This window comes from Lampetra fluviatilis, chromosome 60 (assembly GCF_964198595.1).
Source record: "Lampetra fluviatilis chromosome 60, kcLamFluv1.1, whole genome shotgun sequence".
NCBI classification, from domain to species: Eukaryota; Metazoa; Chordata; class Hyperoartia; order Petromyzontiformes; family Petromyzontidae; genus Lampetra; species Lampetra fluviatilis.
Genome location: NC_136334.1, coordinates 6,360,089 through 6,374,805, shown reverse-complemented (window position 1 = coordinate 6,374,805; position 14,717 = coordinate 6,360,089). Strand labels below are relative to the sequence as shown.

The 14,717-nt window shown below is 52.2% G+C and overlaps 1 protein-coding gene across 13 annotated transcripts in view; it reads right to left on the bottom strand.

Annotated features, from left to right (window-relative positions):
* Nucleotides 1–14,717, bottom strand: part of LOC144950999 (uncharacterized) — a 58,258-nt gene that overhangs the window by 12,587 nt on the left and 30,954 nt on the right. For all 13 annotated transcript variants that reach the window (XR_013640438.1, XR_013640435.1, XR_013640436.1 and 10 more), the window contains exons 3-4: nt 13,389–13,480; nt 12,522–12,784 (exon numbers count right to left, since the gene is read on the bottom strand). Coding sequence is in view for 6 of the 13 variants with exons in the window: in XM_078881217.1 (XP_078737343.1) it covers nt 12,522–12,784; nt 13,389–13,480 (355 nt within the window). In the remaining 7 variants the exon portion in view is untranslated. The remainder of the gene's footprint in view (nt 1–12,521; nt 12,785–13,388; nt 13,481–14,717) is intronic.

The window sequence follows — 14,717 nt, the reverse complement described above, 5'->3', positions numbered from 1 at the left end:
AACACTCTTAAAACGCGTGACTTTCCTTCTAAACGCGGAGGAGAAAAACTCGGGAGGACCCAGGGAAAAATCAACGCGACCACGGGGAGAGAGACACCGCAAACTCCAAATATACAGCAGGCATCAGGGTCAGGATCAAACCCATGACCTCCTGTATACTAGGTGAGGTAGTTGGCATCTCGCCACCGTGGCAAAGGGGGGTTACTCGAGATTTCACCACATTTTTTTTGTTTCTTCTCTGACTCCGTACCCCCCTTACTGGACATCAGATTTTCTCCAGGATAAATAACATTTTCCAAACATGCGCAAGGCACTGGGGGGGGGGTGGGGAGGGAGCCGGCTCTCGGGACGATGAGTCGGAGTGGGCGCGCGGGGGGGGGGGGGGCGGTTACTTAAGATTTATCCGCAAATTGTAAATTTTTTCTATTTCAAAAAGTTGACTTTTATTTGTAGATTTGTTTTAGTGTTTTGATTACCTTTCCTATACGCTTGCACTCGTGTCGTGTTTTTGTTTGTTCTATTGTTAGTTTTTGTAACGGTCTTACCCCGTCTGGACATCTGGAAAGAGCTTCATAGCTCATCGGATTTTCTCTGAGATAAATAAAGTTTGTGATTTTTTCTTTCTCCCACTCCAGCAATCCTCCTGCCCCCGCCCGAAAATTCTGAATTTATCTATATATTTTTTAAAGAATTCTACAGCTATCAGTGAACGTGGAAACGAGAAGACAATTTCATAGGATTGAAATATGCGCGACGGCGTTAATCTACCGCTCGTTAAACTTTGATAAAATAATAATTGATAAATGTTTAACCTAGCGTGGTCATCCCATCATCACTCCTCCGTCAGAACAACGCTTCCTTGGTACTTAACGCGAACACAACGTTGACTTTGGTATGTTGAAGCAATGGGTTTACGGCAAAAGCAAGCGTAGCTGTTTCACACGCGTGTGGTGTGTGTGTGTGGGGAGCGGTCCCGGGCCTCCCCTAATTCGACTCAGCCTCAAATGAGTGCCTGGTGCGGTGTGTAAACATCGCCACTGGAGAGACAAAGGTGGCGGTCGGGCGTGGTGCTGGCCACCCACCCCCTCGTGTGCCGTTCCGGCCTTCATAGGTGCTCGCTAACAGCACTTGCCCCTACAGTCCGTTAAGGCTATACGGGGGATCTTTGTCTTGTTGTGTGCGAATCGGGAGTATGAAGAGAAATATAAAAGGGTTGCTTAAGAGATTATCGTGGGTGGAATGACATAACGTTCGGTTAAGTTGATTGGCGCCGGTGAATTTTATATCCGTGCAAGAGAATCGCACGTCAACCACACAATCATCGTCATCATTGTCGTCGTCATGACTGCAATCACCATTCGCATCATCATTATCATAATTATTATTCGTATCGCTATCATCATAATCAGCATCATCATCATCACCGCCGTCACAATCACTCAGCCACGATATCGAAAATCACTGGACGCCACGATTGTCATCATCATCATCATCATCGCCACCAACGTTATCATCGCTATCATCGTCATAATCAGTCATCACCGTGCCCATCCACATCATCAGAATCAGCAGCTTGCTCATCATCGGCATCAGCTCTAGATTTTTTTTGTGAAAAGCGACAACTCCCACTCTTTACACTTTCACAGGGCAGGGCCGTAGAGATGAGCGCGCCGCTCAGAGTTCGATCGGAGTTTTTATTTCATTCGTCGACACTTTAAGAGGTGCAGCCCCTGCAAGTTCTGCTGCTGGCGGAAGGAGGCTTCCCCCAACCACCTCGCTGGAAGCTCTGGGGGGTAGGGTACACGGCGGCCTAACGCATCCAACGCCAGCCAGACCGTCTTCGAAGAAGCGGTGGGAGTTCCCACACTTTACTCCACCGTTGCTACGAGAATGCGCGCCGCAATCGATTGACTCAACTGCGGCGAACCGGCTCCGGTTTTTACACCGCTTCCCTTTTTGGTTGGGCTTGGTTGAGTTTGGTTGGTGGTGGGGGGGGGGGTAATTCAAGAATTTGCGCCGTCGTTTTAACTGCCCGCTCCGGGAGATTGGAATAGCTGTCAATCCATAACGGTTTACCCGTATTCTTGTACATGGGAAATTGAGTTTAGGTTCATATGGCGTACAGCCCGTTTCAAAACGGGCAAAAAAACGAGTCTATTTTTTGTGTGTGTTTATCCCATGTGATGGGACTTTGTAAGATGAACGTTGAGATTCATACGGGCACGGGGTTACCAATAAGTTCTGAATTCGTCTGTAATAAGATACGCACTGATAAGTGGTTGACAGGTATGGATTGGATATAACCGGCAACCCTCCGGATTTAGAAATAAAAATATGGTTACCAAAAGTTATGCACCTGTGCAGACGACTCAAGAAGAGGTTTTTTTATCCATCCAGTCATCGTTTCCTTCTCTCTGCATCTACCGCTGCTTATGACTGACACCCGGACCTCCAAGGTGAGCCAGTGTGGAATTATTGCGTGATAGGATAGGGGGCAACCAAGCACATTTGGTATATTGGAGAGCCAAGCCACAACATTTACAATCAGAGGCAAGCTTGGCTCTCTGACACACCGGTTAGTGCTGTACGAGTAACGAATTTCCACGTTCTGTTTACATGACAAACCTCACTAATTGGCCGTGTTGGGTTTTGGCGGGTTTACAGACACATTTATATATTTAGAACGTGAAGAACCAGTGACATCTACAGGAGATTAATACAACTTTTAAAGCCTTTCCCCGTGTTTAGTGTACACGCCGTACAACGTGTTTGGAATCGACAGGAGCAAAGTTGGACTTAGGAACAAATTGACTTAGTACCTCTGGAACCTAACTTGTTCATAAGTAGATGAGTCCCTGTACAGCTCTTTTGACAGAAGCAACCTGGCCATCACGAATGATAGCAGCTGCGCGAAGTGACTTACCATCATCATCGTGTGGAAATTTATATCAGCAGCCAAACGCTATTAAACGCGTGACGTTGATTCTAAAATGTGGAGGGGAAAAACCGGAGGACCCGGATAAAAATCCACGCGACTACGGGGCGAGAGATACACAAACTCCAGATATACAGCAGGTGCCAGGGTCGGGATCGAACCCACGATCTTCTGTATATACCAGGCGAGGTAATAAACATATCGGCACTGCGACGCCGTCCCCTGACCCTAGGCTGACCATGAGAAACACCGCATCAGCAGCAACCAGCAGGTCGCGTTTTTAAATGGACGGACGATTTTTTTTTTCTGCTGCAACAATTGTTTTCTCAGGTCTGTGCTTTTCCAAACGACTCCCCCCCCCCCACGCACCCCTCTCCCTCCCTATAGCGAAAAGAAAATAAACAATAAGAACCCGATAATCGAGCCTTTTTTTTTGGGGGGGGGGGGTTAGATTGCGTAAATATAAACGTGACGTTCAACCGTTAAACCTGCCACAACACACGGGTTTAAATAACATTTATATTTACGCGATCTAACCCGAAAAAAACCCTCTATTGCGGATGACATTGGTCGTGAAAGCCCTACAGCTGCGTGTCAAAACAACATCCCGGCAAGCAACGTTTATTCTTGTGCTTGGGGCACCACGGACAGAAGGATATCACTAATTTATTTTGGATCCTTGCTTTGAATACTTACACTACCACGATGACCAAAGGGATTAATATAAACGGGTGTGGAGAAAGAAGAAGCCAGTTTGAATTCAGCCGTGTGTAGGTTTCACTTCCAACATTCTGTCCAGGCGAGAGGTTATGCCCCCAACAATGTTAATAACATCATTATGATTACACTTTGTTTGACTCACTGAGTCTCAAGTCTGTTGTTCAGGAGGGTCCTGCCAAATTTTCGAAGTAGCGGGTGCAGGAGGAGAAATATGGCTCCTGTGTGTGTGTGCGTGTGCGCGAGATCCCAATTGAGAGTGATTTGCAGTGTAATATTTCAGCGTTGGGACGTGGTTTTGGCACAATACCAGTTCCACTGGGTGTATAGTTAGTGTGTGTGTGTGGTGGTTTAGCTATGGGAAGGTACCTGGAGAACCTGGAGAAAACCCATGCAGAACGATGGGGAGGCGGCGGGGGAGATGACAAACTCCACACGCGGAAATGTTTGAGTCGGGAATCGAACCCAGGCCCTCGCGGCTGCGAGGCGGGACCATGAACACTGCGCCGCCTCTCTGCTTAGCAAGAACTTAGTTCAGCGTGTCCGTCGCGTCCAGTCAACGACAAACCCTGTAAACTGCGAGTCTGTGGATTTCATTTATCGCGGACCGAAATCGCACGGTCATCGTTTCACCACTAAATCGTCGACACTGCCGTTTTTCAACCGTGTGTGTGTTTTTACATATATAGTTATTTACTTTGAACCAAGTCAATCGGTTGACGGTGGCACGGACGCAAAGAAATCATCGCCGCGACCACCACCGTCATATTCACCACCACCACCTGTCACCATCAGCGCCACTGACGAATAAAAGACGCAGAACTCGCATCACTCAGCGACATGATTAGAGTTTGTAGCGCGAGCTGATGAAGACGGTCATTGGCCCGATACGTGCCGGTCCGCAAAAAGTGTGCGAGTTCACCGATTGGCTGGCATCACACTAAGCCCAGCTGACCAGACACAGGCGGGACAACTAAATGACATCCAAAGACTCGGACGGAAGAAACTCCTGCAGCTTGTCGATGACCAGACCACGACAAAAAAAAAACGCCGAACAAAATAACTCTCCTCGCAAAAGTTACAAATTGTAAATTCGCGCAGGCGGTGACGGTCTGCCACCGTCGGACGCTGAACTTATAGGAAGACGGGAGTTGAGAAAACCGACGGCGATTCCTAGCAGATTTTTATTTTTACTAGGCAAGGCCTCAATGAGCTACCGTATAGCTGTCAGAAGCGATCTGGGCCCATCACAAATGATAGCTGGAACCTATCGTGATTTTGCACCGTCTGTTGATTTAACGTTCCTACCCCGTGCCCCTACTGGACATCTGTGAAAAAGAGCTTTACAAGCTCATCGGATTTATCCACTATAAATAAGTCATTCTGATTGTGACGTAGATTTTTTTTTTAGTCAGAAAGTAGGGAACGACGGTGTGCGTGCGTGTGTGTATGTGTGTAGTCTTTGGTAATCAGGCTGAGACCATCAACTCACTGCACAGGAGGAACTCCCCGATGTGTAATCGATGTGGCTGGAGGGCCATGATGGCCAGAGGTCGCAAACGGGTTTTGATTCCTTACCCGTACCCGGCCGCACCAGGGTTGCAAACGGGTACCCGTACCCGGCCGTACCCGTACCCAGCCGGGTACGGGTATCGGGTACTTGATTGCGACCTCTGGGATGAAGCCATGTTGCAGGCGCGGGTGGGTTGATTCTAGGAACTTGAATTGTGAGAAGAGACAAGACGTTGGGAAATGAGTGACAAACGGTGACTCGCCAGTGACTCACGGTCTACCCGTACCCGGCCGCACCAGGGTCGCAAACGGGTACCCGTACCCGGCCGGGTACGGGTAGCCAGGTATCGGGTAGGGTATCGGGTACCCGGTTGCGACCTCTGATGGTGGCTGAAACCCGGTTTTGAAAGCCGCAAACCTCGGCGGGTGTCGCCGATTCGGCGGCCACGAAGGTGTGGCGCTTCAACAAATTTCTTCCCGGCACACTTCAAAATGCGGTGCCGTTCTCAGAGTCGAACCGCGACTCCGGATCGCGAGGGGTCTGTCCGTCGAATCGCTGAGAGCAGGTGGGGGGGTGGGTCAAATGATGCGCATCTACCTCGGCAAAGCGGCGGGTGAAAAGTCGCCTTAAAGTGATTTTTCACGCCGAATTTCAAGCCGCTCCGTGAACATGGAACTATTTTTCCAACCACTATCATGATCGCTTGGGATAATATTTATTACTTGTAACAGATAAAGGTAAACCCTACAGACGTACATGGCAACTCATAGACTTGCATAGAGACCTGGACTTACGTAGACCCATAGACTTACACGGACTTACATAGACCCAGACATGCATACTGCTTTTTTGTGTTAAGTTTGTTGTCCTTTCCCCACAACTCTTGATTAGCACAGTTGGCTACGTACGGTGTGAAAGAAGTTCAACAAAGATAGAGGTACAGAAACTCACATACTTAGAGACTTGCCGAGACCCACAGACAGACATTGACCCATATACTTACAAACCCATGTGTGTAGAGAGACCCATAGACTTACATCGACCCACGGACTCGCAGACATAGAGACCCACAGACGTACAGAGACCCACAGACGTACAAACCCGCAGACGTACAGAGACCCACAGACGTACAGAGACCCACAGACGTACAGAAACCCACAGATGCACTATGATCCAAAACAAAACGTGTGTTCCGGATACGTCTGAAAATTTCGTATCAAGGCGAGATTTTCGGATTATTTTTTTTGGGATTAACCCGAAAATCGGGAGCACTTCCCCCCACATTAGTGCACCAGTTGACAGCGTGCCAGAGGCACCAGCAATCACCACCAAAACCACCACCAAAACCATCACCAAAACCACCACCGCCCACAACAGGGGGGCAGTGGGGTGGGGAAACGACTCTGCGATCAGAAGTCATACGCGTAGCCGCCCACACAACGGTACGACGCCTGCAACGTGGCGCTGGGAGCCACGGCCACGGCAGCGACCTCCGCGTGGTGAGCGCCGCAACCATCCGACACGGCCATGGCCTCGTCGCCGCAATCATCGCCGTTACGATGATTGCCGCCGCCGCTGCCGTTGTTGTTGTTGTTGCCGTTGCCGCCGTTGTGGTTGAGCTGCTGCTGCTGCTGGTGGTGGTGGTGGAAGAAAGTATCTTCCTGCCACAGGCACTCCCTGCCGACGCCGATGGTGGCAGGGGTCGGCGTAGGCTGAGGCAGGAAGTCTGCGCGTAGAGTGGTGGGGAGGTAGGTGGTGAGCGGTTGTGTGCGGTTGGGTGCGGAGGGGGGGACCTCTTAGTAAAAAAAAGAGTACCTAGCCTGGTACAAAAGGAGCCGTGGAGATCGGAGGCGGCGGTGGCGCCGTCAGACTCACACCCGTGAGCGTCTCACGTCGGCAACAACAAAAATGTTCGGAACTGCGGCCCTGACTTGTGCGACGTTCCTTGGTGGGCCCCTAACGGCTTCGGAATCCCGGTTGACGATTCAAATTGCCCCCTTTCGCCAAAAGTCTAAACTTTACGTCTACGAATTATGCCAAGCAACACTCGTCGCCGACTGACGCTCGCTGCAAGAACCACACACACTGCACACCGGCTGTTACGCAGAGACCCTCCTCAATTTCCGAGGGTGGTCCAGAGCGACTCTTTTTTAAACCGCTGCGGGTGGATTAACCCGGGGGGGGGGGGGCGGCTAACATTGCGTAACGGGTTCGTGGCAGACAAAAATCACATTTTAACGAGAGCTGAGAGGGAAGTGGAGGAGGCTGCAGGAGGTCGAACGGAATTTAAGCAGGAGCACAACGCAAGCAATCAGCCACACGACGGACACATCGCAAACACAACACGAACACACACCAAGCGATACGTGCACACAACACAGACACACGTACCACACAGTACGTATAACGCATGCACCATGTAAAAACACACAGCAGACAACACACCCACGTACCATTTACACACGAGACACACATGCACACCACGCCGGACAACACAACACACACAGAGCGAAAACAGAGAGGCAACATGCAACACCACATACGCACAAACACACACACGTACGCCGCACACACATGACGTGCCACAACACACACGCCACACGCACACGTTCAAACACATACCATGTACACGCACATACATAAAAGACAAAACACACAGGACATCAGGCACGCACGCACACACCACAGACGCAGCAAACACCACAGACGCAGCACACACAAACAACACACGTGCAGGCCACATGGACACACCACACAACACGCACACAAAGGAAGAGTCAGGTGAAAAGTGAAGGATCAACAACAGGGAAAGCATTGAGATTAAAACGCACGCATGAACATCACCGTCATTGAACTTACAAACAACACACGACACTTCACAACAACAGCAACGAGTGCATTTGGTGTTCCCGACATCCTTGTTTAAACGCATGGCTATCACGAATGCGCCGTTGTAAATTCATACCGTGTCAACCCATACGCCGTAGACACAGCACACACAAACAACACCGTATCAGGGAAATTGAGTTCTCAGGTCCATATGGCGTACAGCCGTTTCTATACGGGCAAAAAAAAATATGATTTTGCCTCTGTGTTTGTGTTTCTCCCCTTGTGATGGGACTTTGTAGGATGAACGTTGAGCTTCAAAAGGGGCACGGGATGACCAGTAAGGTCTGAATTGGTCTGTAACAAGCTCGGTCACTGGACAAGGGGTTGACAGCTATGTAACTTGCACGTTAATTTTTTATTACTTTCGGAAAAACTCGTCAACGCGACGCCGGCAACACCCGTTGCGAAATTATGTCACGGGGACCTTTAACGTCCACCGTCGAGTGAAGTGGAGGGCGTGTAGTATGTGTATTTTGTTTTCATTCCAGTTTAATAGGCACACCACCTGCAGCATTAAGCATTAACCAGGGTGGCCCCTGCATGATTCGAACCCCGAGAAGCTCCAAGGCAAGCGGCGAAAAGCACCCACCGCCGGACCGCGCGAGAGATTCACCGAGATTCAACGCGGGAATCCACCGCACGTTTTACACATCGCCCGTTCCGCACTGTTACGGTCAACCCAGGCTGGTCGGTATGACCACCCAAGTACCGGAAGCCGCGCCAGGTTTTGGAAGTTACCGAGCCTAGGTGCGGTCAATGAATGCTCGCCGCGTGTTCTTGACAAACCGCGTAAAGTGGACTAACGACAACCACACAGACACCCAACATGTTTGCACATGCACGCTTGCGCACACACACACACACGCGCGCCTTCACAACAGATGTGCACACGCACGATCGTACACGCACAGAAACACACGCGTGCACATTGGCAACACACACAATGACACCCTCACACACTCATACACGCTCGCATACGCCCAGACGTGTACTCGCGCAGACACACATTCACACACCCCGACCTCACGCGCACACACGCACACACAGAACACCCTCGCGCGCACACGCACGAGTTAAAAGACACAAACGCCCGCATTTAAACACGTACACAGGTGTCTCGTCCGTCACAATGTGGGTATGTTGCCAAATCAGATTTTTTTTTACACTTTTACCGCGTTGGGACAAAGCGCTGTCTGTAATGTCAAGTGATACTTCAGGTCACGCAAACACAACAACAACAACCGCCCTTCGCCACTAAGTGGCGGTGACGTCACCACGGCACTTGTGCCAGGCTTTGTGCACACAAACACACACAGAACGATCGATATCGTTAACGCCACACCGATCAAGCACTCCACGGTTCTCAAGTTTGAGAGATTGACTCACAAGTCAAGGAGAGAGGCACGGGGGTTCGAATCCCAGTCAACATCTCGGCCGACCACACACCTCGTCGTCAATTCATGAGGGATTCTTGATCACCCGTTTGCGAAATCGTCGATTCGATTACCAAATCCGCTTAATTTAGTTTCTTCTTTTCGTGACAATCAAAGCGACCGTGAGCAAAGAGCGACCCCGTTCGAACCGCACGGCGCGTCCCAGTGCGATTTGGTCACGCGACAAGCAACGAAATATAATATTCCGTGCATTAAAGAAACAAACTTACAGCGCCTTGTCAATCCGCTGCTGGATGAATGCCTCACCACGTCATATCGGTCATGGGGCATATTCCACCGTACTTCACCAAAGCTGGATATTTGTGGGTTCCCAGAGAGATCGGTCATCCATTTATCTTGTTGCCGTTTGTAATTTTTTACGTGTACGGTTTCGCATCGCACCTAGCCCACCGTGCTAAACGGAGGTGCGTCAACAAAAAACAAAAGACGTTAACAACCCTGGTCATCATCGCGGACTGGAACCCGGGATCTTGGCGGGTGACAGCTAGCTCCGACGCATTCTCCAAGACTCCCAGCCCCAATCTGTGTAGCTGAACTCAATACACCTGGCATCAACTAACGACTAGAAACTAAAACACATTTGTGACAGACCCTGGCTATCACAAATGATATCTCGACCAAGTGGCTTATCATCATCACGTTGAAATGTATGGCAGCCAAAAACTCTAAAACGCGTGACGTTGATTCTAAAATGTGGAGGGAAAAACAGGGGGACCCACTGAAAAATCCACGCAACAACGGGGAGAGAGAGACACGCAGACTCCAAATATACAGCAGGCGTCAGGGTTGGGATCGAACCCACGACTTCCTGCATACCAGGCGAGGAAGTGAACATCTCGCCACCGCGTCACCCCTTCAGCAACAACAAGCCATCACAGACAACCCCAGCAGGTGGTTCACTTAAACCAAACAGCCCCGGCTGTCAAAACAGTTCAGAACAATACCGAATGTCTCCCATTGGGGCAGGCGAGACGAGACGCCTTCGCCACCCGAACAATAACGACCCCACACTTTGGCGAACGCCCGGTCCGTGCACCGAACCAGTGGGCCCCAAAAGTCCTGCTTAAGAGCTCGCGAGTTCGCGAGCCGCATCACACGCATCACAGCAACGTCACGCGTCTCTCTCCCGAGAGCTGTGCAGTGCAGTAGGAGGAGGGTGTCCCTGTCGCATCGGGACGTTCGGAGAATTAAAAAAACCCAAGGACCTGGAGAAAAAAAACTATCACGTGCTAAGAGGATATATATATAAAACGTATATTTGCAAACGGAATCGAACCCACGACCTCCTGCATACCAAGCGAGGAAGTTAACATCTCACCACGGAGAGCGAGGACACGCAAACTCTAAATATACAGGAGGCGGCGTCAGGGTCGGGACCGAACCCACGACCTCCTGCACACCAGGCGAGGTAGTGAACATCTCACCACAGAGACACGCAAACTCTAAATATACAGGAGGCGTCAGGGTCGGGACCAAACCCACGACCTCCTGCACACCAGGCGAGGTAGTGAACATCTCACCACAGAGACACGCAAACTCTAAATATACAGGAGGCGGCGTCAGGGTCGGGACCGAACCCACGACCTCCTGCACACCAGGCGAGGTAGTGAACATCTCACCACAGAGACACGCAAACTCTAAATATACAGGAGGCGTCAGGGTCGGGACCGAACCCACGACCTCCTGCACACCAGGCGAGGTAGTGAACATCTCACCACAGAGACACGCAAACTCTAAATATACAGGAGGCGGCGTCAGGGTCGGGACCAAACCCACGACCTCCTGCACACCAGGCGAGGTAGTGAACATCTCACCACAGAGACACGCAAACTCTAAATATACAGGAGGCGTCAGGGTCGGGACCAAACCCACGACCTCCTGCACACCAGGCGAGGTAGTGAACATCTCACCACAGAGACACGCAAACTCTAAATATACAGGAGGCGGCGTCAGGGTCGGGACCGAACCCACGACCTCCTGCACACCAGGCGAGGTAGTGAACATCTCACCACAGAGACACGCAAACTCTAAATATACAGGAGGCGGCGTCAGGGTCGGGACCGAACCCACGACCTCCTGCACACCAGGCGAGGTAGTGAACATCTCACCACAGAGACACGCAAACTCTAAATATACAGGAGGCGGCGTCAGGGTCGGGACCGAACCCACGACCTCCTGCACACCAGGCGAGGTAGTGAACATCTCACCACAGAGACACGCAAACTCTAAATATACAGGAGGCGGCGTCAGGGTCGGGACCGAACCCACGACCTCCTGCACACCAGGCAACAGCCTGAAGCGGGCAATGTTGCTCTACGCGCGCGTGCAATCCTAATAATTCGTCACTTTCAAACGAGGCGACTTCAAACCGTGACGCCCGGCGGCACACACACGCAGTGGCCTGCTCTCTGTTTTCATAATGACGTCGCGGGATCTTTCACGTCCACCGGGGAAGCGGAGGGGCTTGTAATGTGCTTACGGTTAATGAGCACACTGCAGTAGTAACCAGGGCGGCCCGACGAGTTCGAACCGCGAACCTCTGTGGCAATAAGCGGTGAACGCAGCACCGCCCCTCTCCTCCTTGGGCCGTGGGCAAAGCTCCCCCGTATAGCCTGAACGGACTTTTGGGGCAAGTGCTGTTAAGCGAGCAGCACCTATGAAGGCCGGCACCGCACACGAGGGGGTGGGTGGCCAGCACCACGCCCTGTCGCCTTTGTGTCCTCAGTGGCGTTGTCTACGCACCACACCGTGTGCTCATTTAAAACCGAGTTGACCTAGGGGAGGCCCAGGACCGGTTCAGATAACCGTCACCGGTGACCACGAGTGGGACTCGAACTCGGGTCGCCGGGTTCGTAGCGCAGCGAGCAAACCGCTACGCCACAGGAGTGCACACACACGCACAGCAAAGCAACCTAACCGGGTCTCCAGCGCAAACCCTTGCAACCGTCACTCGCAACCATCGCTCGGCAACCATCGCTCGGCAACCGACGCTCGCGCCGCGCTCCAGCCGTACCTTGGCAACGCGCTTTCTTCTCGTCGCCGTTGGCGTTGGCGTCGCCGTGGGAACGCTTGCGGCTGCGCCCTCCTCCGTCACCGTTGGAGACCGTCGACGCCGCAGCCGCCGCAGCCGCCGCAGCCGCCGCCGCTCCTCCCACACCTCCTCCTCCGGCGTCGCCGCGGCGACGGGCAAGCTCGTTGGCGAGGAATGCGGCAGGGCGCGAGAAGCCCTGAGAGATGGCCAACTCCAGCGGGGTGATGCCGCTGTGGTTGGGCACTCTGGGGGGGGGAGATCGGGGCCGCGGGGGGAGGGGAAACGCGAGGGGCGGTGAGTTTAAAGCTGTTCACCTCCTGCCCGGCGAGCCTTCCGCACCTGCCTCTATGGACTAGAAGTGCACCTAGCCTGGCACCGCAACTTGGTAGCCAACGGCGGCTGTTGTCGGTATAGTCGAGCGCGTGTCTGTGTGTGGCGACGTGGGGAGAGCGGTGGTGCAACGGTTAAGCTCGCTGCTCGAACCAAACCGGCGACCCACCGTTCGATTCCCTCTCACGGTGGCAAATATCTGAGCCTGTCCTGGGCCTCCCCTAGGTCAACTCGGCCTCATACGAGTACCTGGTGCGGCGTGTAACCAGCATTGATGTGTAAACATCGCCACGAGGGATACAAAGGCTGCCAGGCGTGGTGCTGGCCACTCACAACCCTCGTGTGCCGTGCCGGCCTTCGTAGGTGCTCGCTAACCGCTTAGTTTATTTAGAAAACGATTAGAAAAAATAATAATAATACTAGATTGGGGGGCTGGGTGATCTTTGTCTGTGTGGCGATGTCCCTCTCACACAGAGGGAGAGAGAGAGAGGAGGCGGAGGTGGTGGGGGAGACACTCACTCGACTTGCGCTCCACACGCCACCAGCAAATGGACGCACTCCTCACTCCCGGAGCGAGCAGCCTTGTGCAGGGGAGTCTCGCCCAGGTAGTCCTGTTGAGCCGCCCGCCATCATTGTCATCATCGTCATCATGATCGTCGTCATCATGATCGACGTCAATGTCAATGGGGGTAAAAGCAGCAACATCCTCACTGACGGCAACACCATTATCATCATAGCCATTGCCGGCAACATTATTGTCATTACCATCATCACCACTGTCATTGGGAGGAGCACCAAAAGAGTTTAATCATCTTTGTCAGCTTCAACAGCAGCAGCTTCATCATCAATCACAATCACTGCAAGAATCAACATTAGCAATGTCTCTCTCCCCCGCCACCTGTACGCATCTTCACCACCACCCCCATCATCACCACAACTTATCTATCACCACCATAACTACCAGCATCCCCATTCATTGTCACAACCACCACCACACCACTAGCACGCCGATTCATCGTCACCACCACCACGTCCATGACCACCACCGCCATCACCACCACCACCAGCATCCCCATTCATTGTCACAACCACCACCACACCACTAGCACGCCGATTCATCGTCACCGTGTCCATGACCACCACCGCCATCATCACCACCACCACGCCTTGTCTATCACCACCACCACCATCAGCATCCCCATTCATTGTCACCACCACCATCACATCACTAACACGCCGATTCATCGTCACCACCACCATGACCACCACCGCCATCATCACCACCACCACGCCTTGTCTATCACCACCACCATCAGCATCCCCATTCATTGTCACCACCACCACATCACTAACACGCCGATTCATCGTCACCACCACCATGACCACCACCGCCATCATCACCACCACCACGCCTTGTCTATCACCACCACCACCATCAGCATCCCCATTCATTGTCACCACCACCATCACATCACTAACACGCCGATTCATCGTCACCACCACCATGACCACCACCGCCATCATCACCACCACCACGCCTTGTCTATCACCACCACCATCAGCATCCCCATTCATTGTCACCACCACCACATCACTAACACGCCGATTCATCGTCACCACCACCATGACCACCACCGCCATCATCACCACCACCACGCCTTGTCTATCACCACCACCACCATCAGCATCCCCATTCATTGTCACCACCACCATCACATCACTAACACGCCGATTCATCGTCACCACCACCATGACCACCACCGCCATCATCACCACCACCACGCCTTGTCTATCACCACCACCATCAGCATCCCCATTCATTGTCACCACCACCACATCACTAACACG